The sequence below is a fragment of the Eptatretus burgeri genome, chromosome 10 (genome assembly GCF_056783735.1).
Source record: "Eptatretus burgeri isolate ZD-2024b chromosome 10, Ebu_testis_v1, whole genome shotgun sequence".
NCBI classification, from domain to species: Eukaryota; Metazoa; Chordata; class Myxini; order Myxiniformes; family Myxinidae; genus Eptatretus; species Eptatretus burgeri.
Window position 1 is genome coordinate 17,931,515 of NC_140970.1, and position 26,662 is coordinate 17,958,176.

A 26,662-nucleotide genomic window follows, 5' to 3' on the forward strand; every position below is an offset into this window, starting at 1 on the left:
AATGTAAAACTAGATCTACTCCGCAAAATTTGAGCAATAAGCAAGAGCAGACCCGGTTTCAGGAAACGTTTCACCAGGTTCACAGCCGGCTTCCTCAGGCTAATAGATCCCGAGCCTCAACACGTGTCCGGTTCTTATTTCAATGCAACCACTCATTTGCGGTCATGTGCTGGTGCTTGAGGTCAAATGAAGGAATGCTTTATATTATTTTTATTTAGGGTCCCGATTTCAAATCCCCCTCGGCTGTTGAATTAATACCAGGTGTGGTTGACTGCCTGTCATCCTTAAGGGGTCGGCAAAATTCCGAGGCCAGGTTGCTGGTATCCTGTGTTAGAGTGGTGACCTGTCCAGGATTGTGCCCAATAGCCAAGGAGACTGCTTAAGCAGCACCAACGCTCTGCACGGAGTATGGTCCCAATGGATGGATGGATAGGGATCATTCATTACAGCACGGCAATATAACAAGGCACTTATTTTTTGCAGAATTTTTTAGATCCTCGTGGAGGATCTTCTAAGTCTTACTCACGTTGTTGTTCTTGTGGACTTTTTTGTTGCACAGCCTACAGTTTTCATCGAAACTTCCTGAAACTTGGCATATTTATGTAAACATACCCTGCGCAGACAGTAACCATCTCCGATTTTGAAAATTCCTCCTAGAAAATAAGTTATGACGTCAAAATATCTCCGCTAATGGAAATCGCCTAAAAAATTATCTCCGAAACTCGGCAAGCTTTTTGAATTCTGTGTGCAGGAATCGAACAGGGCATTAGCAGAGATGAATTACCGCACATATGATACATCACTATGATGTCATATCAATTTTTATGACGTCATTCCTATTTTTTGACATTTTTTGTTTCACAACCCAGAGTTTTCATCGGATCTTCGTGAAACTTGCCATGTATATGCAGAAAGCCCACGCGCAGGCAGTAACCATCTCCGATTTTGGAAATTCTTCCTAGAAACAAAGTTGATGTCATAATATCGCCGCTAATGGAAATCGCCTATAACATTATCTCCGAAACTAGGAAAGCTGTTTGAATTTTGTTTGCGGGAATCAAGCCAGGAATTAGCACAGATAATTTATCGCAAACCTAATACATCACAATGACGTCATATTCGTTTTTATGACGTCGTCATTCAGAGGACGACGATCTTAGCTCATTTGAGCTTGTTTCTTTACCATTTGCCATGAGATAACCGAATGAGATGCTCGAATGCTAAGTATTTCTTCGTCAGACTCTGAGACAGTTGGTAGGCATACAAATGCGAAGACAGCAATATAAATATCAACCTTTCAATGAGAATCGGTGAGCGTATGATTGTCATGATGTTGTGTCACATTAGTGTGGCAAATTTATGGATTTGCATTGTTGATTCCTGTCACTCACCCAAGCGTAGTGAAGGCAGGTATGGAGCGGACCCAGTGCATTGAGAGGAAGAGAAGCCGAGATGCTGACTCACATATATAGCTTATGCTCAGGCGCTCTGGTACTGGCATGGGCATTGTAAGCTGTCGGAGGTAAAAAAATATTGGCGATCATCACATATTTTAGATGCTTTTCTCAGTAAGACTTAAATCAAATCTCTATCTTGTTAAATTTGTTATTAATGAAAATTTCTTGGAAACGCATTATAAAACATTTTACAAAGCGCAAAATGCTTAAGCCACGTTTTCAACGACAAAGAGAAAACACTTTTGCGAGAAAAATTAACTGCTGGAGCACTAATCTTTGCAGGAAACCATGAAGCAAGTTAACAGGACAAAAAAGTACAAAGGCTTTTGCTCAATTTAATCAACGAGCGAAGAACCCTTCCTAAAAGATGGGATAATTCCCCCAGAATTAGAGCCAGGATGACTTTTAATACCATGAGCCCAACAGGAGTGGCACTATATGATGCACATTTACATCGAGAACAGTGGTCCCATGCAATCAATTTTCCTGTTGTCCCAAGTGTTGATGCTTCACCAAATTAGAGCCAGGCCCTCATTTTCTTCCTGTGTCATCGCACAATATTGTGGCTGGGCAGTGGTGACTGGAAAACTGGAAAATTTCAAGGACAAAATGTTGTTTTCCAGGACCTTTAATACGAATGTTTTCTGTAACAAGCGACATTGGAATAAACCACAAGAATAAGAATGAAACCTTGCTTGTTTGCTGTTATTACATTGAATGTTTCAGTAACTAGAAATGCCCACTCCCTTCGGGAGCAGCCTGGGGGGAGGGTGAGGAGATAATGGGGGAGGTGGAGCAAATATATTGTAACGGCTTCAGAACCGGGACCCGGGGGAATGAACATCCATGAGACGTCGGAGTTCCTGAGTCAGTTATATCGTTAGGATATTTATATAGTTAGACAAGCCCCCACCCATTGTCTAGAGGGGGGGGCAGGATATATGCATTGTGGAGGCTATAATAGGTCTGCTTCTTATTCTTCCTCTATACCTCTTCTGTCATTCTGTTATTCCTGCTTTAAAACCCTTTTTTATTCACATCTGAAACATACGATGGTTTCCATTACAAGCACCACCCAGCACAATTAGTTTCTCTTTGAGCTGTAGATCAGGCACAAATTTGCCATTCATAAATTCCCTTGCTTTCTTTTGATTTAACATTCATTTACAGAACACACACAACCACCTTTAATGATCACCGCACCTCACATAAAACACAGTTCAGATGATGAAGCAAGGAACACCATCCATGTTTCAAATATGTTTTGGTGGGAAAGACCGCTGGGTGACAAAACCCATTAAAGACAGCAGCATCAGCTCGGGGAGGACCTCGACCAGAGGATGATCACCTGCCTGCCTGTTCATACCAAAGAGGGGACTACTGTCGGAACCTGAACTGGACCCAAGACCAGGAGGGCTAAAGCCAGGTCGAGGATGGAGGAACGAGGGCCTGAAATACGGGGCAGCGGCAAGAAATTGATCAAGCCAGGAGGTCCTTTGTGTGGAGAGATAGCTGCAGAACTGACTTACACAATTTTCTCTTGCTTTCTCCTTTTACTAATTGCTATTTGTCTAAGAATGACAAAGAACTTTCAACAATTGCCAAGAGCATTCAACAACTGGCCTTTTGACCCTCTGGGCAACACTATACTCTCACACTTCACACCTTTCCTCTCAGAAAACACAGCACTTATTATCACCACTACATTTACACCAACTACTTTCATGATCTACCCCTCTTCCTCATTTGTACCAGGAAACACACACGTCCGTCGATGTGTGTCCATGGTGAGTCAGGGGCTGCCTTCATACCCCACACCTCTCTTCTTCTTCTTCCTACTCTTCTTTCTAAATTTCCTCGGAATGATTCTGCTGGGCCCATATCTTCTCTGTAGTTACAAAGTAAGATTGTATAAGGGGGAAATTAAGTTTTATGGGGAAGAATCATCTCTTTTGTGCCTGTTCTGAATGATTTACTGCACTGTACATACGTGCCTCTTCATCTTGGTGAAGATGGTTTGTTTCCATCCTGTCCGTGTCATCTCTCTCCATTTATTGGCTCGATCGAGCGTGCGCAGCCTAGATAGATGCTAATTTTGCCCCAATGATTGCCTCTGGGATTAGCCCGAATGTGCTTTATGATTTATGCTCGGCCACAAGGAAACAGATAAATACACAAAGTACGTCCAGAGGGTACGAACCCCATTTGACAGTGCCAAACCACTGGAAAGGTAACACATTTGTAAAAGAGCGAGGACCCTGCCAGATTTGGCATTGCCAGTATCTGTCAGCATGGAGCTATCTGACATGAAAGTGTACGTCAGTATGGAGTTTAGAATGCACTAACAAAAGAAGTGTATGTCAATATGGAGTTTAGAATGCGGTGGGGACCTTCCGGCTCGTTTGCTCTCATGCCTCTGCCTCTGCCTCGTGCTTGATCAGTCCTTACGCCATTCTCCCAGCACCGTCTGGATAAGCTCGTCCTGGCTTCAGCGCAGACTCAAACGGTGATCTCTCCTTCCTCAGCACAAACGGGCAGGAAGGTTGTCTCGGGGTCCCCAGCGCGTTTCAAAAGCCACTCATGGTCTAGCGTTCTGTCCTTTTAGCCGCTTGAGCGGGGCGGACACTCGAGGGATCAAAGTTCATGTGAGGTGGAGTTCCCTTGGAACAAAGGTCGTGGCTTGCCTTTTGACACACAACAGGGTATCCCCATTGATGTGCTCACCAGCCAATGCCTCCTTTTGCTGTCAATCATCCCCAAGTAGAATCTGCTTCTTTCTTCACTGGTTTTCCCACCCAGTGGTCTTTCCAGCCCAGCTCATTTGAAAAGGCAGGGACGTCATCTCCTTTGTCTTCTGAATTGTGGTTGTCTGTGGCGCTGTGTTTCAGAATGTGGTTGTGTGTGATGTTGTATGAGCGGATTAACAAAAGAAAGGGAATTTACGAATTGCGGGTTGTACCCGATATATACTTGAAGAATGTTAAATGGTAATTTGGGAAAGAGCTCACCGAATTGTACCGTGTGGTGCATGAAATGGCAACCACGATATGTGAGCCATGAATGAAGGAGGATTTAAACGAAGAATAAAGAAAAAACAGGAGGGGTATAGAAGAGGAGGAAGAAGACCTACTATAGCCCGCACAATGCAGAAACCCGGTTTCCCTTCGACAATGGGTAGGGGCCTGTCTTGTCACATATACCAATGATAAAACTGACTTGGGAACTTCAACGTGTGATGGATGTTCGTTCACCTGGGGGCCAGTTCTATAACCGTCAAAGTATGTATGTATGTATGTATGTATGTATGTATGTATGTATGTATGTATGTATGTGTAGTTCTGAAAATCATAGAAAAAAAGAGGGCTGGGCCAATCAAACGGAAGACCAAGAAGGAAACTGAACAAGTAAAGAGCAATGATAGGGTCATCAGGAGGAACCTGGATAGGATTCGGGTTTCAGCTGCTACTCCCCTACCCTCAAACCCATCCAAGCGCAGCCAAGTGAGCCTTACAGCAAACTCAAAGATGTTGGGAAGAACCTAAATGGATAGATTTCAGCAATTACTCCCCAGGCCCAAACACAGCAACATGTACAAGCTCCCAGAGGTCTGTCAGTGGGGAAACACAGTCTACATAGCATCAGGATATGGTACAAACATAATCAAATGGAAGACAGAGAAGGAATCCAAAGAAGTAAAGAGCAAAGATGGAGTCATCAGGAGGAATCTGGATATGATTCGGGGTTCAGCCGCTACTCCCCTACCCTCAAACCCATTGAGGCACAGCCAAGTGAACCTTACAGAAAAATTTCTGCAAGAACTCACTTCTCCTTAGAGAGATATATATATATATATATATATATATATATATATATATATATATATATATTTATATATATATGAGATAAAAGAGATGAAAGAGAAGAAAAAGCAAGAATTAGAATGAATAAAGAGAATTGTGAAAAAAATTAGAAAGAAGTATGACAGGAACAAAGAACAAAGATGTCAGGAAGAACCAAAATAGACAGATTCCAGCAGTTACTCCCCAGGCCCAAACACAATCTCCACCAAATTTTGCAAACGTGCTGGGGTACCCAGGGTCAGGTCATGGGTACAAATAAAAAAAATCCCTCCTGCTCCCCTCCCTCCACAAGGTGCTGCACGCGGAAAAAAACTACCTTGGGGTTCTGGCACATGTTGAAATCTTGCACATAATTTCATTTGTGTGTTTTTTTGTTCCTCTGTCACGGTCAAAACCAACACCAGGAAAAGCTCATCCAGCCAGGCAGTGCCAGGAACCCCACCCCCATCCCCTCCCTGGCAGTGCCGGGTAGCCCCTGCTAGTAGTACATACTTTATAGATGTGCTCGCATTGTAATAGTACATACCTTATCGAGGGACTCACATTCTAAATTCTAACTTTACATACTTTATAGAGGTACTCGGTTGAAAAAGATTACAGGTGAAACTGGCTACCATGGGGTGACGTTTGTGACTCAAGTCAGCACATTATGTGCAGACAGATAAACAAACAAACAAATGAAAAATCACTCGTAGAGCGACAGTTGTCAAAACAGAACAAAGTAAAACAGAACTCAATAGAGTGCATACCTCCGCCAGGTTGAACAGTTTACGTTTTGTATCCGACCGATGGGCTGAATCTGAACCAAAATCTAATCTGCTTGTTCTTGTCCCCGAACCAACTCATCCACCTAGTTTTGTCAAAACTCATCTGCAACTTTTTGAGATATCATGATATATATAGTTTTTGTCGCCATCTCTCAACTTCAGAAATGAGGCCTATGTTGACCTTTTGACATTAAAAATAATTGGCTAGTTGAATTCAGTGACCTGAAATATAAATCCTCTTCAAATTTCAAATCAATCGTATGAAAATTGAGGATTTTAGAAATGCCACCTTAGTTGTTGACTGTTGGCTTATGTTGACATTTTGGTCCATGTTGACCTGAAAAATAATTAGCTGGTTGAATTCAGTGACCTCAAATATAAATCCTCTTCAAATTTCAAGTCAATCGGATGAAAATTGAGGATTTTAGAAATTGCACCTAAGTTGTTGACTGTTGGCCGAGGTTGACCTCAAAAATAATTGGTGGTTGAATCCAGTGAGCTGATATGAAAATCCCGTTCAAATTTAAAGTCAATTGGATGAAAATTGACAATTTTAGAAATTTCGCCTTTGGTGATCTTTTGGCCGACGTTCATTTCGCATCGACTGTCGCGTGACCATCGCAGGGACGGTGCCTACATTCTGTGAAAGTTTCTGTGAAAGGCTGAGTGGTTTGGACTCCAGGCGAACGGACAGACCAGCAAACAAACAAAAAAAAAACAACAACCAATGGAACAGATCAAAATACTTGACAAAATGTTTTTGCAATACCCTCTCCTCTGGCAAGGGTAAAAATGATGAGAGAGGTGGGATGAAGGGGATAGAGGATATGTGGTACATCAAGGACAGGGTAATCAATCAGTAAACGTCACATGATCATGCTCCTTTAGTGTGCATACATCAGCATAGGTGGCACTATAATAACAACAAAAAGAACCACAACTGGAGGTTCTCCATTCCTTCGCACACATGTTGCAATACATTCATACGATTATTCTGCAAACATACATACATACATACATACATAATTACATATATATATATATATATATATATATATATATATATATATATATATATATATATATATATATATATATATATATATATATATATATATATATAGAAAGCATGGTCTCGGCATGCATCCATCCTTCCCCTCCATCACTCCATTCCTCCGTCCCTCTGTCCAGCCATCCAGCCGTGTGACTTACATGTCTATTATTTTTTACGTACTATTGGAATGTACCTTTCGACCCTTTTGACTGCTGAGACTTCTTCGACCTTTGAAGACCCTCTAAGACCCTGAGGACCCTTAAAATGCAAAAGACACAAAAGACCCCAGGGAGTCCGAAGACCACCCCCCCCAAAAAAAACACCGAAAACCCAAAAAGACCCTGAAGACCGAAAAGACCCCAAAGACCCAAAAGTCACTGAAGATCCAAAAAGTCACCGAAGACCCAAAAGTCAGTGAAGGCTCAAAAGACCCCAAAGATCAAAAACACCCCAAAGATCAAAAAGACTCTGAGGACCCAAAAGACCCCAAAGACCTGAAAAACCCTGAAGACCCAAAACCATCCTGATGATCCCAAACACCCAAAAACTCAAAAGACCCAAAAAGGGCACAAAGACCAAAAGACCCTGAAGAATCAAAACACCCTGAAGACGCAAAAAGTCCAGGTTAGGTATGGGAGCATGCGCTGGAACAGCACATTGCCGCATCCAATTTCCACCGGTACTCCAGGGCCTGTCTGGCCATCCTCATCTCGTTGATATGCCGATCAAAATGCTGCAACCAGGAGGCACGTGGTCGACCCATTGGCCTCCTCCACTCACGAGACTCCCTCGCTGAGAGAATTTGGTAAGCAGGATCAGCGTCAGGAAAACGAGCGACATGTCCATACAGCCGCAACTGACATTCACGGACTATGCAGGTAACGAATCTCATTTGAGTCTCTCTCAGAAACTGCTCGTTGGACACAAAGTCCGACCAGCGATAGCCAAGGATTCTCTGAAGAGACCTGGTACCAAAGGAATTAAGTCGCTTTCTCAGATCCCTGGTCAATCCAAGTCTTACAACCGCAGAGCAAGACTGGAAGCACAAAGGACATGAAGACTCGGACTTTCGCCGTCCTGCAAAGGAACAGGCAATGCCACACCCCATAATCCAGTGAATCCATGACGCCAAGTCCGACCCAGATGTCCATTGACCTCTGGCTCACAGCCAGCAGAGAAATGAATATCACTGCCAAGGGAAGTGATTCTCTCAGTGACATCAACATTCTCACCACAAACAGGTACAGACAAGATAGCAGAATCCAAGATGTCATTGAAAGCCTGGTTCTTAGTTTTGACCCAGGAAACCCGTAATCCCAGTGGCTCCGACTCCTCATTCAGCACCTCGAGGGCCCCAAAGAGGATATCCAGGGTCTCCACAAAGATGACTGCATCATCTGCGAAATCAAGGTCAGAGATCTTGGCATTCCCAAATGACGCACGGCAGCTTGATCTCTCCGACATACTCCGCAGAATCCAGTCCATACAAGTGCTGAAAAGTGTGGGGGCCAGTACTCACCCCCGACAAACTCCAGTAACAACTGGGAATAAATCAGAGATGGTATGTATCACCACATCACACAACACTCTCAGTTCCAAAGTATAGTTCAGACATTAGATTGCTCAGTTTTATTAGCACCCTACAAAGACCAAGAATCCTGTTGATGGCATCCTGATTCACTGAATTGAACGCTTTGCAGAGATCAACATAAGCTGCAAGCAGCCCCTGCAGAAACTCTCGACTGCATTCGGTGAGGACCCGAAGAGCAAGGATATGGTCAACCGTTGACCTCTTTGGTGTAGAGCCTGCTCTGGACGCTGGTGCTCAAGCAGATGATGGCGAACCCAATCAGGAAGTATCCGAGCAAAGACCTTGCACGGGACTGAGAGCAGCATCACCCCTCAGTAGATGTTGCAGTCCTCGCGATCACCCTTCCCTTTACAGAGAGGGACAACAAGGCCCCTCTTCCATTCAGTTGGGATGATGCCTGTGTTCCAGGCAGAGCACAGAATTGCATGTAATGACGTGACTCCAGCATTTCCAGCAGCCAAGAGAAGTTCAGCATGGATGCCATAGATACCTGGAGCTTCACCCCATTTCAATCGGTTCACCGCAGCCTGTGTTTCCACAAACGAAGGTGGATCATCGTTGAGTGGGGGGTCAGGAATAGGGATAGTAACAATCCTGACATCCAACTCGACAGCTGGTGGACCAGCCAAGTACAGCCGTTCAAAGTAACCGTCCCAGTGGGCCTTCACTTCGGACTCCTCTGTCAAGAGCACACCACCCTCCATTCCAACCCCAGTACACTGAGGGACAGGCTTGGAGGAACGCAATACGTGAATTCCCCTGCAAGCAGGATGAGAATCACTTGAACACAGGTGATGCTCTACCCCCTCACAGATTCCTCGCACATAGGCCTTGTCCACCGTTAGCGCACGTTCAGTTTTATTCAGCCTGGCCCTGCGACTCTGGTCAACGGTATCCATTGTCCCTTGAGAGAAAATTATTCTTCGCCTTATGGTGAGGTCCAAGACATCCACCAACAACATCAAGGACGGTGGTCTTGAAGGCACTCCACAACACTTCAGGATTCCCTAAAGCACCCAGACCCCCCAAATCCCCACTCAGCATGTTCGCAAACTCCTCAGCTACCCTCTCATCGTTGAGCTTGCCAACATTAAGCCTCAGCTGGGATGGTACCAAACTCCTAGATTTAAGCCACAACTTCAGAGTTACTCCAATAAGCCTGTGGTCGGTGTTGAGGAACTGAACACTGGTAAACCTTGCAGTTCTGGATCATCCTCCAGTGACCATATGGTCCATCTCCTTTGCCACACCACCTGCGTTGGAACATCAAGTCCAGCAATGAGCCTGTGGGTGATGAAACCATGAACCAGCCACCTTATGTCAATGACTTCTGGCAAAATCAAGGAACTTGGTGCTATTCTGGTTTACAGTTCCAGATCCATGGGGACGAACACATGTCTCAACCATCCCTATCAGTTTCAGTCGATGCAAATGAAATCCCCCAAGACTAGAAGTCTCTCGCCTGGGGCACTGATCAACCACAGACTGAGTGAGGCATAGAATGTGTCTTTCACGGTGAGATCACTCGCCTCAGTCGCAGCATAAACAAAAACCAGGGAAATGAAACCCAAGGAGTGACGAATCCTTCGTCTCATAATACGCTTGCTGACCGGTGTTACCTCATTTATCATTCGAGTCAGCTTATTGGACACAGCTACAGCAACTCATTGGGCATGATAATGATCAGAGCGACCAGACCAATCGGTGTCACCACCGAACATGATCTCGCCGCAATTCGGTCCCCGAACCTCAGAGAGCGCTGCCATGCCGATGTCCAAACACTTAAGCTCAGGTGATAACACAGACAGGTGATCATCCTCTCTTCAGGATTGGACATTCCAGGTACCCACTTGAAGGTACCGCCTCAGGTCAACCCAGGGAGACCACCGTCTGGTGGATGACACCTCAGCACCACCTCGACATTCACTACCGCAATCTGACCCGGGAAGGTTACCCCGTGGTTTTCCTTCTATCATCAAAGAGTGGGGTCCCGAAGGCTTTGCCCCAATCCCGTCTTTCGGTGAGCTGCCCTGCAAAGGGAATCTGCACAGGAGGTACTCCCACGGAGTGGGTTTTCAGATTTTTTTATGCTTCGAGAATGTTTTGCGGCATGAAGGGTTTTCTGGTGGCCGGAGTGCACATCCTGCCACCAACCTCCTAATAAGAAGTAACCAAACTGCAGGACGACATCCACAGACAGTTGGGCACTAGATATGGATGGCCGTTGGCTCATAGGACCTCCTCCGCCCTTTAAAAGGGTTTGTTTTTAATCCTGCTAGGTATCCATATCCAAACACCCTCCTCATCAGGAAACCTGGTGGGGGAGACGGTTTAGTCACCGACAACCCGTCCATGAAATGGGTTAGTGAAGGTTTACATGGAACCTGTAGCAAGTCACAGATCTAATCTGACCTGACTTGACAAAAAGACCCAAAGACCCAAAAAGAACTGAAGATCCAAAAAGACCCGAAGATCCAAAAAGACCCAAACTCCCAAAAGACACCCAGGGCCCAAAAGACCCCCCCAAGTTCCTTCAGACCATAAGTCTGACTTATGCCTGGTGTTGGATTAATGGTTAGGGTAGGCTGGTGTTGGCTTAGTGGTTAGGGTGGTGGCTTGGGATCCTATGGTCCTGAGTTCAAGCCCCGTTGGCCACTGAATTAAAATACACCAGGAGGTTGAATCAGCCTGTCATCCTTCCGAGGTCGGCAAAATGAGTACCAGTGTACTGGTAAGGGGGACACTGCATCAGCGGCATAGCCGCGTCCCAACCAATGATGCAACCAGCAGCCACAAGCTGCACGCGATAGAGAGAGGGAGAATGGTTAGGGTGGTGGGCTTTGGATCCTCGGGTCTCGAGTTAAAACCACACTGAATTAACACCAGGTGGGGTTGACTCAGCATGTTATCCTTCTGAAGTCGGTGATATGAGTACCAGTGTACTGGTATAAAGACACAGCATCAGCGGTATAGTCGCGCCACAACAAAATGATAGCAACTCAGCAGCCAAGCTGCCATATGCAAGAAGAAGAAGAAAAAGTAGAGAGGTAGTGTGATTAAGCAATGTGTGTCCATCCCTCAGATGGACTGGACATTAAAACGAATGCCCAGTCTGCTGGCATTCATTGGTGAATGTGAAAGATCCCATGGTGTCCTTCACGAAGAGTAGGCAAACTATTGCCAGCACCATTGGCAAATTCCAAATTCCTGCCCTCACCTTGAACGTTGAACGTCAGGCCTGGCCAGCCAGCTTATCAAAGACTTCGGCCAAGCTTTCCCCGGCCAACAACAACGTGGGCATAATTGTGGCCGTTGAATAACAAGAAGAGGAGGCGAAGGAGGAAGAATAAGAAGATTTCAATCCAGGACTGAATGACTACTATTTATTCTTTGTATTCAGCTCACATCATCGACTTATGTACGTATTTATGTATGTTTTGTAGCAATTGTATTGTTTTTACCCATTATTAGTAAACAGACAACGCCTATCAGCAATTGCTGCAATGTCTACAAGCATGTTTTGCCAAGTCGAATCAGGAGAAGTTCTCATAGATACTAAAATTTTATCTTTACATAGACATATTTCAAAGACTTGCAGAACGTTGGCAACCTTGAAGTCTGCGTGTTCAGCTGATAGCAGCGGTGTGACACAGTCTGACTGGTCCATTTCATGCCCGTCTGCCATCTGGTCAACCAAGAGCCCTCCAGAGTTTTTCTCACATGGACTCTCTTCATTCATCACCTTCACAAGGCTATTTAAAGACCTGCGGAGATGTCAAGAGCAAATTTCATACAAATAAATCAAATTATTATTAGACAAAGAAAACCTTTCTTCCATACTCAGCAAGATCACTGCACACACCTGCTTGAAATTGTGGAGTGACCATTTGGCCAAGATAAGTTATCACCATTACATGCTTCATCTGCATTAGGCATTAAACCTGCTTCCCGCTTTATTCCAAGAGAAGTCACCACACTTGCTAATGTGTTCAAGTCACCTTGACAGGACGATAGCTGTTGAAAGAAGTACAAATTACGGGTGGTAGGAGAGAGAGAGACAACATAAGCACCACATATGGCAAATTTTCAAACAGTCCTCAGTACAACGACCAGTCTTTCGGAGAAGAGAAAACATCTCCAGCTGCTATACTGTAATCAGTACACCAATCCTCTGTATAGTAGAAGCACACCTTTGCTGCTTGCATAGCATGAAGCATTGTTCCATCAGTACGCAGCAGGCTGACAGAACTGTCATCCAGGCCCGAATGGTCATACGGCAAACCCAGCCTGGGCAGGGGAAGTTAAGACAAAGTGGAAAGCAGGGGGAATATGAGAGAGATGGGCAGGTTTTGGAGAGGAGTGGGAGGCACACGTAACAGATGGATTCGTAGAGAGTGGTAGTGTGGCAAGTCAAAGTCAGGAGAGCCCAAGTCCAAACAGTTTATTCAATCTCAGAAATTTCAGATGAGCAAAATCTTGTGCATATATGGCAGTTGTCATTACAGGAGGAAACTCCATTTTTAAAAATGATGCTTATGATCGTCCAACAGACTACAGGATGAAGAGGAAAAGTCCCATCGTTCGTTTTTGCTGAAATTTGAGTGTTCAAATGTGGGCTCAGGCTTAGAAAGGTTATTCCATATTAGCAAATACCACCCGTCGCTTCGCTGACGGGAATATGAAAGGGGATGGGGGGGGGAGAAAAAGAGGGGGGAAGAGAAAGGGGTGGGAGAGAGCGAGGGGGGAAGAGTAGAGAGGTGGAGGGGAAAAGAGAGAAGGGAGGGGGAGCGACGAGGGGTGGGGAGCGACGAGGGGGTGTGGGAGCGACGAGGGGTGTGGGAGCGCGAAGGGGTGTGGGAGCGAGAAGGGGTGGGGGAGCGACGAGGGGGTGTGGGAGCGACGAGGGGGTGTGGGAGCGACGAGGGGGTGTGGGAGCGACGAGGGCGTCTGGGAGCGACGAGGGGTGGGGGAGCGACGAGGGGTGGGGGAAGGGAAGACGGTGTGAGGTGAGAGGAAGGGGAGACAGACACGTGGTGGAGCATTAATTACGATTCATACCGTCTCATCAAAATGATTCTGCAGAGAATAACAGTGAAGATGGAAACAAAATAATGTCTGAAATCCATTTTCTAACAGTCATCCTCACTATAATTCACAGACCGGTGTTTGTTTGTTTGTGTGTGTGTTTGTTTGTGTGTTTGTTTGTTTGTGTGTTTGTTTGTTTGTGTGTGTGTTTGTTTGTGTGTTTGTTTGTGTGTTTGTTTGTTTGTTTGTTTGTTTGTGTGTGTGTGTTTGTTTGTTTGTGTGTGTGTTTGTTTGTCGTGCTCCTCCTACAGTTCTGGGCCATTTACATCCAGACTTGCTCCAGAGGATCTCGGGGTGTTTTTATCTTCGCCTGTGGTCTTGGGGGAAGGAGTGGATGCAGATTCTCCATGTAAATGTGTATTGTGTAGTGCCAACTTCAGGTGTGGGAGGGTATTACAAGTCTCTATCATCTACTGTACAGTATTTCTGTCCCCATATTTTCCAGTACAGTGAGGTGTTTTGAATTACACAGCGGGGGATGTTTTGCATTGTGCGGCGAGGTTTGTAATTGCATGGCGGTGATGTTATGTTTAGAATCTACACGTTTGAACAACGGCAGTGACGTCATTGGGAACAGAAGGACGGTTGGTTTTGTCTGTGTGGGTGGTACTTGGAGAGACATGGCGTTTGAGGTAAAACGGCCGTACTGTGATTAAACCATTACTGTTTATAAGGAGAATCAGCACTGTATGCAACAGATGCCTTTTGATTTACACAGTGGGTGGTGTTTTGAATTTCGAAGTTTGCAACATCCTCTCTTCGTGTGGCCTCCTCCTGCGGCTAAGCTTCGCGTAGCATCGGTGGTGAACAAGAGAATCTATTTTCCTTATTTGATGTTTTGTTGTTGCAAATCGCTCCTTAGTATAGGCAGTGAACAGGAGGAGGTAAATAATGATCTATATACTTTATTTGTTTACTGCTCTCAATTTGCAGATCGTTCAAGAGGAGGTAATTAATCCATATACTGTACATTTGGCTTCCTCCCCTTTATTTGCAGATCGTTCATCATGCCACGACGAGCTCGCAAGCTAAATATTTCTCACAAATAGGAGTGGCACTAAAAGATGCAAAGAAATAATGCCCAATGAGACTCAACATCACAAGGCAGAAAGACTTGCTGACCAAAGACAACGGACTCATGATGCAAGGATGCATGAAACAGATGAGCACAGAGCACAAAGACTCACTGACAAAAGACAACAGACCCGTGAAAATGATGAGCAGAGAGCACAAAGAGACTTAGTGACCAAAGACAACAGACTCATGATGCAAAGCTATATGATGAGCAAAGGGCAGGGAGAATTGCACAGCAGTATAAGCTCAGAGACAGACAAACCATAGCCGCTATCAGATCAAATACAAAAAAGGATGCTATAAAAGATGTTGCATTCTTCTGGGAAAGTGATTTCTCATACAAAGTCCAACATCATGAACTTCCCAGCCTATTTTATGCAGGCAGTGCATGCACATAGTGCAATGCCTATCGTTGGAAGGAAGAGCGACCAGGATTTTGTTGTGAAAAGGGAAATGTTCACTTGGATAATTTTCCACTTGCCCCACCTGAAATGCAGCAGTTGTATGAAACTGGAGGTTCTGCATTCCTTGACAATTTGAGGACATACAACAATGCCCTTACTATGGCTTCTATAGGATGTGATGAACACATTGTGCATGGCTTTCGTCCCACTTTCAAAATTCAGGGAAAAGTGTATCATAGGATTGGATCACTCAGGCCTGGAACAGGTGAACAACCAAAATTTGCACCGCTATACTTCCATGACACAAATCATGAGGCAGAAAACCGACTCAGGTATAATCCTCATCTTAACTTACCCATTTCACTGTCTTGCTATTTTCTCATGGAACAGATGGACACACCTCAATAACTGTGCATGTCAATGCATGTGATCACGTATCACCTGCATAATACTATCGTCATCGCCTTCAGATACACACCACTGAGTCCAATATTCTTTTGAAATCCCGCAGACTCACAGCAATATGTTATTGATGCTTTTGCCAAAATAGAAGCTCAACGGCTCAGATGAGTAAAGTCCCATCAGACTGAAATCGGAGCTGAACAGAACAAGGGATTGTTGGATGCAGTTTTTTTCTAATGATGCAATGCATGCAGGTACAAAAGTGATTCTTCCACCCACCATCTATGGTGGTTCCCCAAGATAGTACACTGAGGCTTTTCAAGATGCAATGGCTATTACGAGGATGTATAGCAAGTCCGACTGTTTTATAACTTTCACCTGTAACCTGAACCTACCTGAAATCAAGGCATCGCTCTTTCACAATGAAAAGCCCAGTGATCACCAGATATTTGTGCCCGAGTTTTCCACATCAAACTGCAATCGCTCCTTGATGATTTGACTAAAAATATTGGCAATGTTGTGGCCCACACAGCAACGAAGGAGGACCAGAAGAGAGGCTTGCCCCATTCCCATCTCTTGCTCATCGTGTCTGATGACAGCAAGCCTCGGCAACCATCAGACATTGACAAGGTAGCTTCAGCAGAAATCCCGGACAGTGCAGCAAATCCTGAGCTGTACAACATCGTAACAAAGCATATGTTTCATGATCCATGTGGTCCAGTCAACCCAATCAGCCCGTGTATGGTGTCCACTGGCCAAGCCGGTAAGATCTGTGATGAGCACTTCCCAAAGGAATTTCGGAAGGACACAGTAATAACAAATGGAATGTTCCCAGAATACAGGAGGAAATTGACAGAGGATGGTGACCGCACTCACAAGACGAAAGCCAGGGGTCAACACTTCAGGCTAGACAACCGGTAGATTGTTCCATACAACCCATTCTTGAGTTTGAAATACAATGCTCATTTCAATGTTGAGGTTGTCATCAGTGTCAGCTGTGTCAAATACCTGTACAATTACACATGTAAAGGCTCAGATCGTGTCATGGTACGACTTGCCAATGGAGACGAGAGAGACGAGAGAGACATCACAAATGATGAAATTGAAAGATATCTTAATACATGTTATGTAAGTGCTTCTGAGGCATTCTGAGGCATACTGGCGATTGTATAAATTCAAGATTTTAGACAAGTATCCTCCTGTTTCTAAACTACCACTTCACCGTCAAAATGAACAAACAGTTCTTTTCCATCTGGAGGATGCACAATTACCAAGGAAGCCACCACCACCGAAGACAAAACTCATGGATTACTTTGACTTAAATAGGCATGCTCCAGAAGCTCAGAAAGTTATTTATCCTGACATTTATCAACACAATATCTGGAAAGGCACCAAGTGGGTCAAATGATCAAAAATGATCCAAAACCGTCTCACAAACAATGAAAATGAGGAAGAGCCATTTTCTGACATGCTTGACCAAGTTCCTGTGATAAATCTGAATCCACAACAGTCAGAATTATACTTCCTTCGAACACTACTATTCCACACACCTGGACCCACAAGCTTTTCAGATCTCAAAACCATCAATGACGACGAACAGCCAACATTCCTTGCCGTATGTCTCAAACTTGGTTTTCCAGGTGATGACAATGACATTGATGGAATCATGGAAGAAGTCGGTGAAATTTGGCCCACAGTTGTGAGAGGTTTTTGCAACAATTCTCATGTGGATTCAGCCCTCTGATCCTCAAGACTTCTGGAACCGACACATTCATGTTCTCCGTCATGACCGAATGTCATGATGGTGTTGATGGCCGTGATGGTGTTGATGAACCAAATGAATACATTATCAATACAGTCTTATTGGAACTACAGCACCATGGGATATGACCTCACCACTCACTTCATATTACCCAGGCCAGATCTCACCTCTGCTACTCACATAGCTCCAAGAGAAATCAGAGAAAAAAACTGAATAAAACATTGATGCTCTCGCCCAGGTTCTGCATGACAACTTGTCACACTTAAATACTGAACAGCTACACAACGACAATGATGTGATCGATTCTGTGTATAATGAAAGAGGGCTTATGATCGCACTCGATGCACAGGCAAGACATTTCTTCGAACAACTGTCCTTGCAGCATTTCGTGCAGATAAGAAAGTGGCACTGGCAACTACCACCAGTGGGATTGCAGTCACTCTCCTTCCCAATGGCTGGATTCTTCACTCCAGATGCAAAGTTCCAATAGAATGTCTCAATGAAACTTCTATTTGCTCCATTTCAAAAAGAGATATCACTGCACATTACTGGTCATTGATGAAGTAACCATGGCTGACACAGGTTTATGAGGCAGTGGACAAGTTTCAAGGACATGCGTGAAACTGACCAGGACTTTGGTGGTGTGATAGTTGCCTTTGCTGGTGACTGGCGACAAGTATTTCCTGTGGTTCGTCATGGGAGTCGTGCTGATATTATTGAAGCATGTTTTAAAAGTTCTCCACTGTGGCCAAATGTAAGAGTGATGAAACTTACTAAAAACATGAGAGTTCAATTGGCAGGTGGAGGTGCTGCTGATTTTGAAAATGAACTTCCAGCAATTGGTGAAGGAAGACTTCCACTTGACAAAGAATTCAGTGACCACAAAATCAAAGTACATCAAGACTTCCAACTAAAAGGTGAAACTCTCATTGATTTGTGCAACTTTATGTTTGATGCTCTGGAGCAAAACTACCAAATGCCTCAATGGCTTTGTTCAGGTGCTATTCTTTGCCCAACAAATCATGCTGCTGATGAGGTGAACTACCACATGAAGGGTAATTTTCCTGGAGAACACCATAAATACAAGAGTGCTGACAACCGACTTGATACTGAAAACTGCCACCAATATCCACAAGAATTTTTGAACACTATATGTACCTCTGGAATGCCTCCGCATTTATTACACCTGAAGAAAAAATGTCCAATCATGTTGCGATGCAACATTGATCTTGACAAGGGTCACTGCAATGGAACAAGCTATGTGGTTATTAGGATGCACGACCATGTCATTGAAGCAACCATTTCTGCGGGTGTTCATGCTGGTCGACAGATCTTCATTCCACGGATTCCGAGCTCCCTCTCAGACACCACCTTTGAATTCAAGATGCAGCGCCGCCAGTTCCCAATCAGACCACCTTTTGCCATGACTGCAAACAGGTCCCAAGGACAGACACCTTCAAAGATTGGAATCGTCCTTCCTAAAGGCCCTGCCACACCTTGACGATCTATCCAGCGTATGCCCGACATATGCAAAATTTGGCTAAAACGCTGGCACACGTTGAATACGTTATGGGTAAGTTTGTATACGTTAAGAGCACGCTGTCATACGTCGTAGTACACTGGCATACGTCGTAGTAAGCTGGCATACGTCTTTGTACGCTGGCATACGTCGTAGTACGCCGAGGTGTTAGACAAATTTTCAATGCTTGAAATTTTTCGACATATGCCAGCGTATGACTCACACGTTCCGCATAATGCTGGCTATAAGTTGTAGGCACGTTAAGCGATCATTGACACACGTCGACACACATCACTTGTAAGTTACTCATAAGTCGAAACACGTCGAGGTAATGTTTAGCGTACCCGTAACTTATTTCTAACCTATGAGTAACGTGTTGTAGGTACGTTACGCGATCGTTGACACACGTCGACACACATTACTTGTACGTTACTCATAAGTCGAAACACGTCAATGTAATGGTTAGCATCAGTGTTCCAGACTCCCTGTTTTTTTTTGTTTGTTTTTTTTTCGGTATGACGGTGATGTTAACACTTCGATTTCTAGTGCGGTTATGATTTAAATCGTTGAGCAGCAGCCTATTAATTATATTCTATTATATAGCATCAGCATGACAATTAGTGCATAGGAGTGTTTTCATCTTTGCTGGTGGTCTAAGGTCGGGGGGACAGTCTTAAATTCTCAATGTAAATGTGTATCGTGTATCACCGCTCCAGGTGGCAGAGTGTATTACAAGTTCTCACCATGTACAATAAAAAATACGATGTTAATTACCGTCTTAGTGTCACGATACCTTTTTACTGTCTGCCGCATCAGTATTTCTGCAAACAAACCTAAAAAATATTTCAAATGCTTTGTTGGTGGGGAACAAAGGGCTGGGGGTGGAGGGGATGCAAATTCTCTTTGCCACCTGTTTACCGTGTGTAACACTGGTAACTTATTCATATTAAAATGCACAGAAGTACTGACTCAAATTAGTTTGTAGCCCATAGCTTAAATGCAGCCTCTTCCTGTATGTAACATGGTTGTTTCTGCTGGGACGATAAATATGGCCCAGGCACAAACACTGCTCGGACACATCCAGAGACAAACTCCCATCCGGGCACGTCTGGACAGGAAACCCTCGTTCGGAGGCAAACACCACCCGGATGCATCTGGAGCCAAGCTGTCCGGAGACAAATGCCCCGATGCGTCCAGAGCCAAGCTGTCCGGAGGCAAACACCCCCTCCCCTCAGGCATAATAGGTAAACAGCTCAGAAATCGGGTGTTATTTCACAACTCGCTCAGAATGAATGATGGAGCACGAACTACTCATTCAGAATGAATGACAGAGCACAAACCACTCGCTCAGAATGAATTACGAAGCATAAACTACTCACTCAGAATGAATGACAGAGCACGAAACACTCGCTCAGAATGAATGACGGAACACGAACCACTCGCTCAGAATGAATTACGAAGCATAAACTACTCGCTCAGAATGAATGACAGAGCACGAAACACTCGCTCAGAATGAATGACGGAGCACGAAACACTCGCTCAGAATGAATGACGGAGCACGAACCACTCGCTCAGAAATGGTTGATCAGGAATAGCTGGTCAGTCTGTGGCTGCATACAATAAAGGATCCCTTTAATGTTAAAGGCGGTCTTCACCGTGCCCGCAGCAGTTAAAGAAATAAAGTGAATTCATTCAAATAATGACTTTATGCACAAAAGAGTGGCTGTTTAATGTAGTAACACCCTGGAGACATTGCAAAGTTTAATCACCCATGAAATAAACATTGCAGATAATCCGCCACATTGCCTGTTCGTCTGTGTATGCGTCACGTGATACATCGGTCCGTGGTCTGCGCAAACATTATGACTTTATTTTAAAATGTTCGTTTTTCACCCAATTTGCTTTGATTTCTTGAAGAACACCTCGTGAAACCTCCGCAAATATAAACACAGATGTGGAGGACACTTTGGATAAGTAGTCCCTCTGAGGGACAGGGCATGATGTTAAGCAGTGAATGCATTAAATCATGTAGTTCATGAAGCTGGTTAATTTTAGCATTTCTCAATCTTTTGTTCACTCAGCATACTTCTCCAACTAGCAGAAAAAGATAAGTTTAATGCTTTGGAAATTTCACATTTTCTTGTGTATACAAGGAGGAGAAGACACCATAGTCTTGCTTGCTTAAAGAAAATAGGTATATAGGCTTAGTCATAAGACTCGTTATTTCTTTAAATTATCATATTTCACTCCAGATTTCGACACTTATTTAGTCCAGACAATATCCACGATCTTCAAGGCCGAAATAATATTTCGATTATATCCTACTTTAATTTGTCAGTGAGAGTAGATCGTAAAAAAAATTGCATCGTATCATAATCATAATGCATGAAATCGCTCCAAGCCCCGAATTTGAAAACTATAACACATACAAAAGCGATGCAGACAGCAATTTGTAGCTATGACGAATAGGCATTCGATAATATGAGTGAGGAAAGTGAAAAAGAAAACTTTATTGTTAAGAAATCATTGCGGTCTGTTCCACGTCAAGGCATGGTTGAGCAGGTCAAAAAACATGGTGGCTTCACACCCCAGCGAGGTTACTCAGGAGACGCCTTGAGACCCCAAAGAGCGAGGTGGCCGATGATTGCCTGATGAGGATATATTTAAATAAGGCCATTAATTATCTTCAAAAGGGGTGTTTTAATTAACCCAAACACCCAATTTTCATTTGTGCACTTCCTTGGCATTCCCTTAGTATGCATGCAAAGTTTGAGGCTGATAAGTTTTATGGTTTTGGAGTTATGGAGGACACACACACACACACACACACACACACACACACACACACACACACACACACACACACACACACACACACACACACACACTTATTAGTACAGAAGACCAACTTTGAGGTGTGAAATTTTTCACTATCCTGCATACATTTAAAAGCATCAACTTTCGAAAGCTCATGAGTGAAGAACCTTGTGCAGGTTCATCTGTTTCTCTGTGCAGCCTCATACCTGCTGTTGTTCTTGTAAAAAGCTGAAGACGCAGATCCCGTGGTACCAAAGTCTTTCCGCCCATACACCTTATTCCCTCCCTTATCTGTTGGCTTGCGCTCATTCTGTACGGCTGAAGTGGTGGACGGCAAGAAATAGCAGTACAGCATTTGAAATAAACAGCTTGACATGAGTATATATTTTTTGTTTTTTTGAGTCTACCAATTGGCATAAATATAGCACATCTCTCTCCATGGCACACCACTAACAACATCATGCTATTTTGTCTAGTATTATAAAAGAGGTTAATGTTCGTTAAAAAAAAAAGTTGAACTTCTTTGTCAAACTCTGATGCAAGTACTTGTGAATGAGGAGGCGGGGAAAGACAATACCTCCAATGCACTTACATTCCTGCCTCATGCCCATTACCAAGCATTTTTGCAATCGGCAGTACTGGCAGCGATTGCGATGGTTCTTGGTTATTAGGCAGTCCCGGTTCCCACGGCATGTGTACACCACACTGCGTCGAACGCTGCGCTTGAAGAATCCTTTGCATCCTTCACAGCTCATTGCTCCGTAGTGTCGACCTGCGAGAGGGAAGCATCATCAGCTTGCGTGGAAGTATCCCCCATCGAATAGTACCTTCAAAAGGGTCTCTTTACTTTCATGTCGGATGGTGGAAGAGACAAGCAAGTGGAATCAAGTTGGACAACTGACAAATACGATCCTTTGTAGAATCCGGTCAGGAGAATTGGAGAACAAAGGAAAGAATTTTATAAAAGAAAATTCTCAGATTTAAGCAGTCAACAACGGCAATGCAAAGAAGTTGCAAACAAAACTTGAAAGAAGGGAATTCCAAAAAAACATACAAAGCACACCAAATGATAGTCAGAAAATGAAAAATATTGGGAAAACTTAGGTAATGATGTAAAATATTTATTGTCTCGGGTTTAAACTATCAAAGACAGCTTGGTAACAATATCAAGGACAGTTTTCCATTAAAATAACATTTGATCAACCCTGTGAGTGCTAACAAGGATAAGTGCAGATGCAGATGGAATCAGTGGCGCTTCCAAATTAAAATTAAACTCAAAAACTTTTCCACCACTGATGAAAAGAGCAATTATCAATATATTCACCTTATTTAGTTTGCAATCAGTATCTCAGTTATACTTTAAAGGAGGGCTAGTGTGTATAAATTAGCATGAGATGTGGTAAAAGGATGCATTAAATCCCATGGGCATTCCACCTGATGCTACATCTCCACAAACAACACAGTGCTCCACAGTGGGGGGAAGGAGACGTGATGCTGCAGTCTCCACCTTAACCACCGGTCGTTCCTTGTGCAGAGCCGACAGGTAATCAGATTGGGTGTCTGATATAAGCTGGTGATAAGAGGAGAGAAAATGCAAAAATGAAACAATAAAACAAACAAACACGGCGACAATGATGACACCGACAAGCAATGACTGCTTATATTAATCACTGTCGGTGTTTTATTGACGGACCCAAAATTTGTCAGCACTCAAGATTTTATCCATGACTCATGAGATCCAAAAATTGCAGATCTTAAAAGATATTACAAAGCTACAATCAAGCTTAAAAATAAAAAAGTCTCAAATTGTTTCATTGAAATTAAAGGAACATCAAAAAATAAAAATCTTACAAAATTAACACAAAGCAATCATACGTTTGCTCGTTTTTCTAGTTCTCCCCCCCTACAATGTTTGAGACACGTGGAGGAGCATTAGATGTACCCTGTATTTAATTTACTAAAAACACTAACCATGACACAACCAGCAAACTAATGATTAACCAGAGCGAAGTTGATGGTGCGCCATCGCAAATCCCGACTCTTCCCACCTAAAGCAAAGTTGAAAGATGGGAAAAAAGTTCCAGCAGGAATGACCCAATATCTCATCTTGAGTTAAAAAAAAAAAAATCAGTTTTGACCTCTGTGACTCTAAGGCCCCACCCCACCCTGTGGGGGCATGAACCGAGGGTCAAATCCAAAATAAGTTACATATTTCATGCGTCCCCCAATGTTGATTGCATGCACTAAGTTTCATTTAAAAATATGCCCGTAATTGCATTTTTCGGTATTTGACCTTTTGACTCCACCCCAAGTACCCAAGGGGCAGGGCCAAAAATGATACTGCTCTCACACCTTCCTGTCATGTGGTGATCATGACTAACAAGTGTGATGAGTTTCTGCACAACCGTTTAGGAGGACACAGAGTGACAGATGGGTAAACCTGGACAGACAGGCAGACAGACAGCCAATTGCAATATCCCCGCATATTTTTTAAAGCGTAGGGATAACAATGAAAACTGGAACGGAACTCGGAAGAGCACATACCTCCGCCAGGTTGAACAGTTTACATTTTGTATCCAACTGATAGGTCGGATATGGATCCGGATCTGAATCAAAATCTAATTGGCTTATTCTCGTCACCTCACCAACTCATCCACCAAGTTGTTGTCACAACCCGTCCATAACCGTTTGAAATATCATGCGAGATATCATTTTGGCCCATCTCTCAATAGTGAAGAGCAACTTTTAAAAATTTTAATTTCTCGTAACCAGATCCGGATCTTCATCAAAATCGAATAAATTCTTCCTTGCATGCAAAAATTTAAAGCAAAACAAACAAAACAAAAAAAAAAACATACCAAAGGTATCCTACAGGGTGGTGCAGAGAAGCACATTTATCTTTGAGCTATCTAGGTCTGGTAGTCTGGGTGCGATTCCCAGCCCAACAAGATACTGCCAGATTAGTGTTTTGCACTCGGGCATTATAAAACAAAGGGTACCATCCCTCAGACAGACTTTAAACTAGGGACATGTTTGCTAGTATTAATTGGATGATAAATATCACACGAAGACTTTCGAAAGGCGCAAGCGAATTACCACCGGTATCCTAAACAAAAGCTAAAATTTCTGCACTATCAATAGGAAGCAACCGTAAACTACACAGTGTAATCCTTGCCATGAGACTGCTTGAGCATCACTGAAACTGCCTTTGGGCAGATCAGGAGAGAAAGAAAGAACAAACCAACCATACACGTCAGAGGATTGGATTTGATAGGATCAATGGATGTAGAAAATATCACAGGTAGGGATGGGGGATGACATAAGATGGTGATCAAAGAGACAGTGAGACCCAAAAATTTCATTTCTTAAAATGTGGGGTTTTGAGGGTGGGAGGTGGGGGGTGATGCAATAGACAGGGAGAGAAGGAGACAGAAGAGAGAGGGAGAATAAAGAACAGAGACCAAAGGTAAAAGTGATATGTACACAAACCCACAACTTTTTTTTTGTATATATTGTGGAGGCTGGTATAAGAGCCAACACACAGAACATATAACAAAGGCAGCAGGAGACAAAAGGGGCAGGAGAGGGAAGCACAAAACAGTATGGAACAGACTTGAGGAGATCTGTGGAAGGGAGAGAGATGGGTGAGTACTAAGGGTAAACTAGATGGACACTACAGGGATTTTCAGAAAGGAAAGCAGTGGATTTGAAGGAGGTGGGTTTTGGGTGGATTAACAGGGGTAGAAAAGATCATCGTTTTGGAAGATATAAGATTATGGTGAACAGCTGTTTTGAAGAACTGGAGGGAAGAGTGGGATTGAAGAGTGTGTGGGAGTTTGTTCCAGAGGCAGGAAAAAAAAATAAAGAGGATGAAAGAGTGAAAGTCAGCAGTAATTTTTTATTTTGGTAGTTTCACCAGAAGGGGGTTGTTGGCGGACCTTGATTGCCCTGCGGAAATATGGGGGGGATAGATCATCCAAACAGCAAAAGGGGGGGGGCAAGGCCAGAGAAGAGACAGTAGAAGAAAGAAAGACAACCCACCTGCCTGCGGTGAAAGAGTGAGAGACCCAAAGTCTCAGCTTCAACGTGGGATATACCAATGATCCTAAAACCCTTGGTTTCCACAGCATAAAGCCGAGCTCGGTGCGAAGCAGGAGCACCAACCCAGATGGGAGAGCAGTTCTCCATCAGGCTGTGGATGAAAGCTTTGTATGTGGTCAGAAGCTCAGGTATGCCAAGGAAGGACTTTACACGACGGAGGATGCCAAGTCGGCGACTGACTTTGGAGGCCAGCTTGGAAATGTGGCTTTCCCAGGAAAGATCTTGGCAGATAGTGAGGCCCAAAAGCTTGAATGAAAGGACTTCTTCAAGAGGATTGTTGAGAAAGCAGATGGGGGGATATGTCGAGGGAGATGGCTCTGATCTCATGTCTGGCATTGAGGACATCCATCCATTGTTGGGAAAGCAGAAGCAGCATGTCCAGGCTAGAGTGACCTGGTCTGAATCGAAATTGATGATTGGAAATCAAGCCATTGGAGAAGAGGAAGGATTTAATGTCGGAAGCAATAACTTGAACGAGAAGGATACTTTGTAGAGTGTATACCTCCGCCACGTAATGCCTGATCCGCAAGAACATATCGGGCCCAATTTTTTTTTTTAATATCATGCTATGTATCATTTTGGCCCCAGCTCTCAATGGTGAAAAATCTTTTAAAATTCTAGGAGTCGGATCCGGATCCGGATCTTCACCAAAATCGAATCAGTTCGTCCTTGCCACACACCCAAACTGCCCACAAAATTTCATCTGTGTCCGTTCACAACTTTTTGAAATATCCTGCACACAAACAAACAAACAGACAGAGAGGGGTGA

The 26,662-nt window shown here is 43.8% G+C and overlaps 1 protein-coding gene across 14 annotated transcripts in view; it reads right to left on the minus strand.

Annotated features, from left to right (window-relative positions):
• NR2C1 (nuclear receptor subfamily 2 group C member 1) overlaps window positions 1–26,662 on the minus strand; it is a 171,171-nt gene that overhangs the window by 18,955 nt on the left and 125,554 nt on the right. For all 14 annotated transcript variants that reach the window (XM_085897226.1, XM_085897225.1, XM_085897217.1 and 11 more), the window contains 7 exons: window positions 23,227–23,362; window positions 22,385–22,564; window positions 21,999–22,110; window positions 12,920–13,016; window positions 12,592–12,743; window positions 12,340–12,493; window positions 1,392–1,513 (listed from right to left, as the gene is read on the minus strand). In XM_085897226.1, coding sequence (XP_085753352.1) covers window positions 1,392–1,513; window positions 12,340–12,493; window positions 12,592–12,743; window positions 12,920–13,016; window positions 21,999–22,110; window positions 22,385–22,564; window positions 23,227–23,362 — 953 coding nt within the window. The remainder of the gene's footprint in view (window positions 1–1,391; window positions 1,514–12,339; window positions 12,494–12,591; window positions 12,744–12,919; window positions 13,017–21,998; window positions 22,111–22,384; window positions 22,565–23,226; window positions 23,363–26,662) is intronic.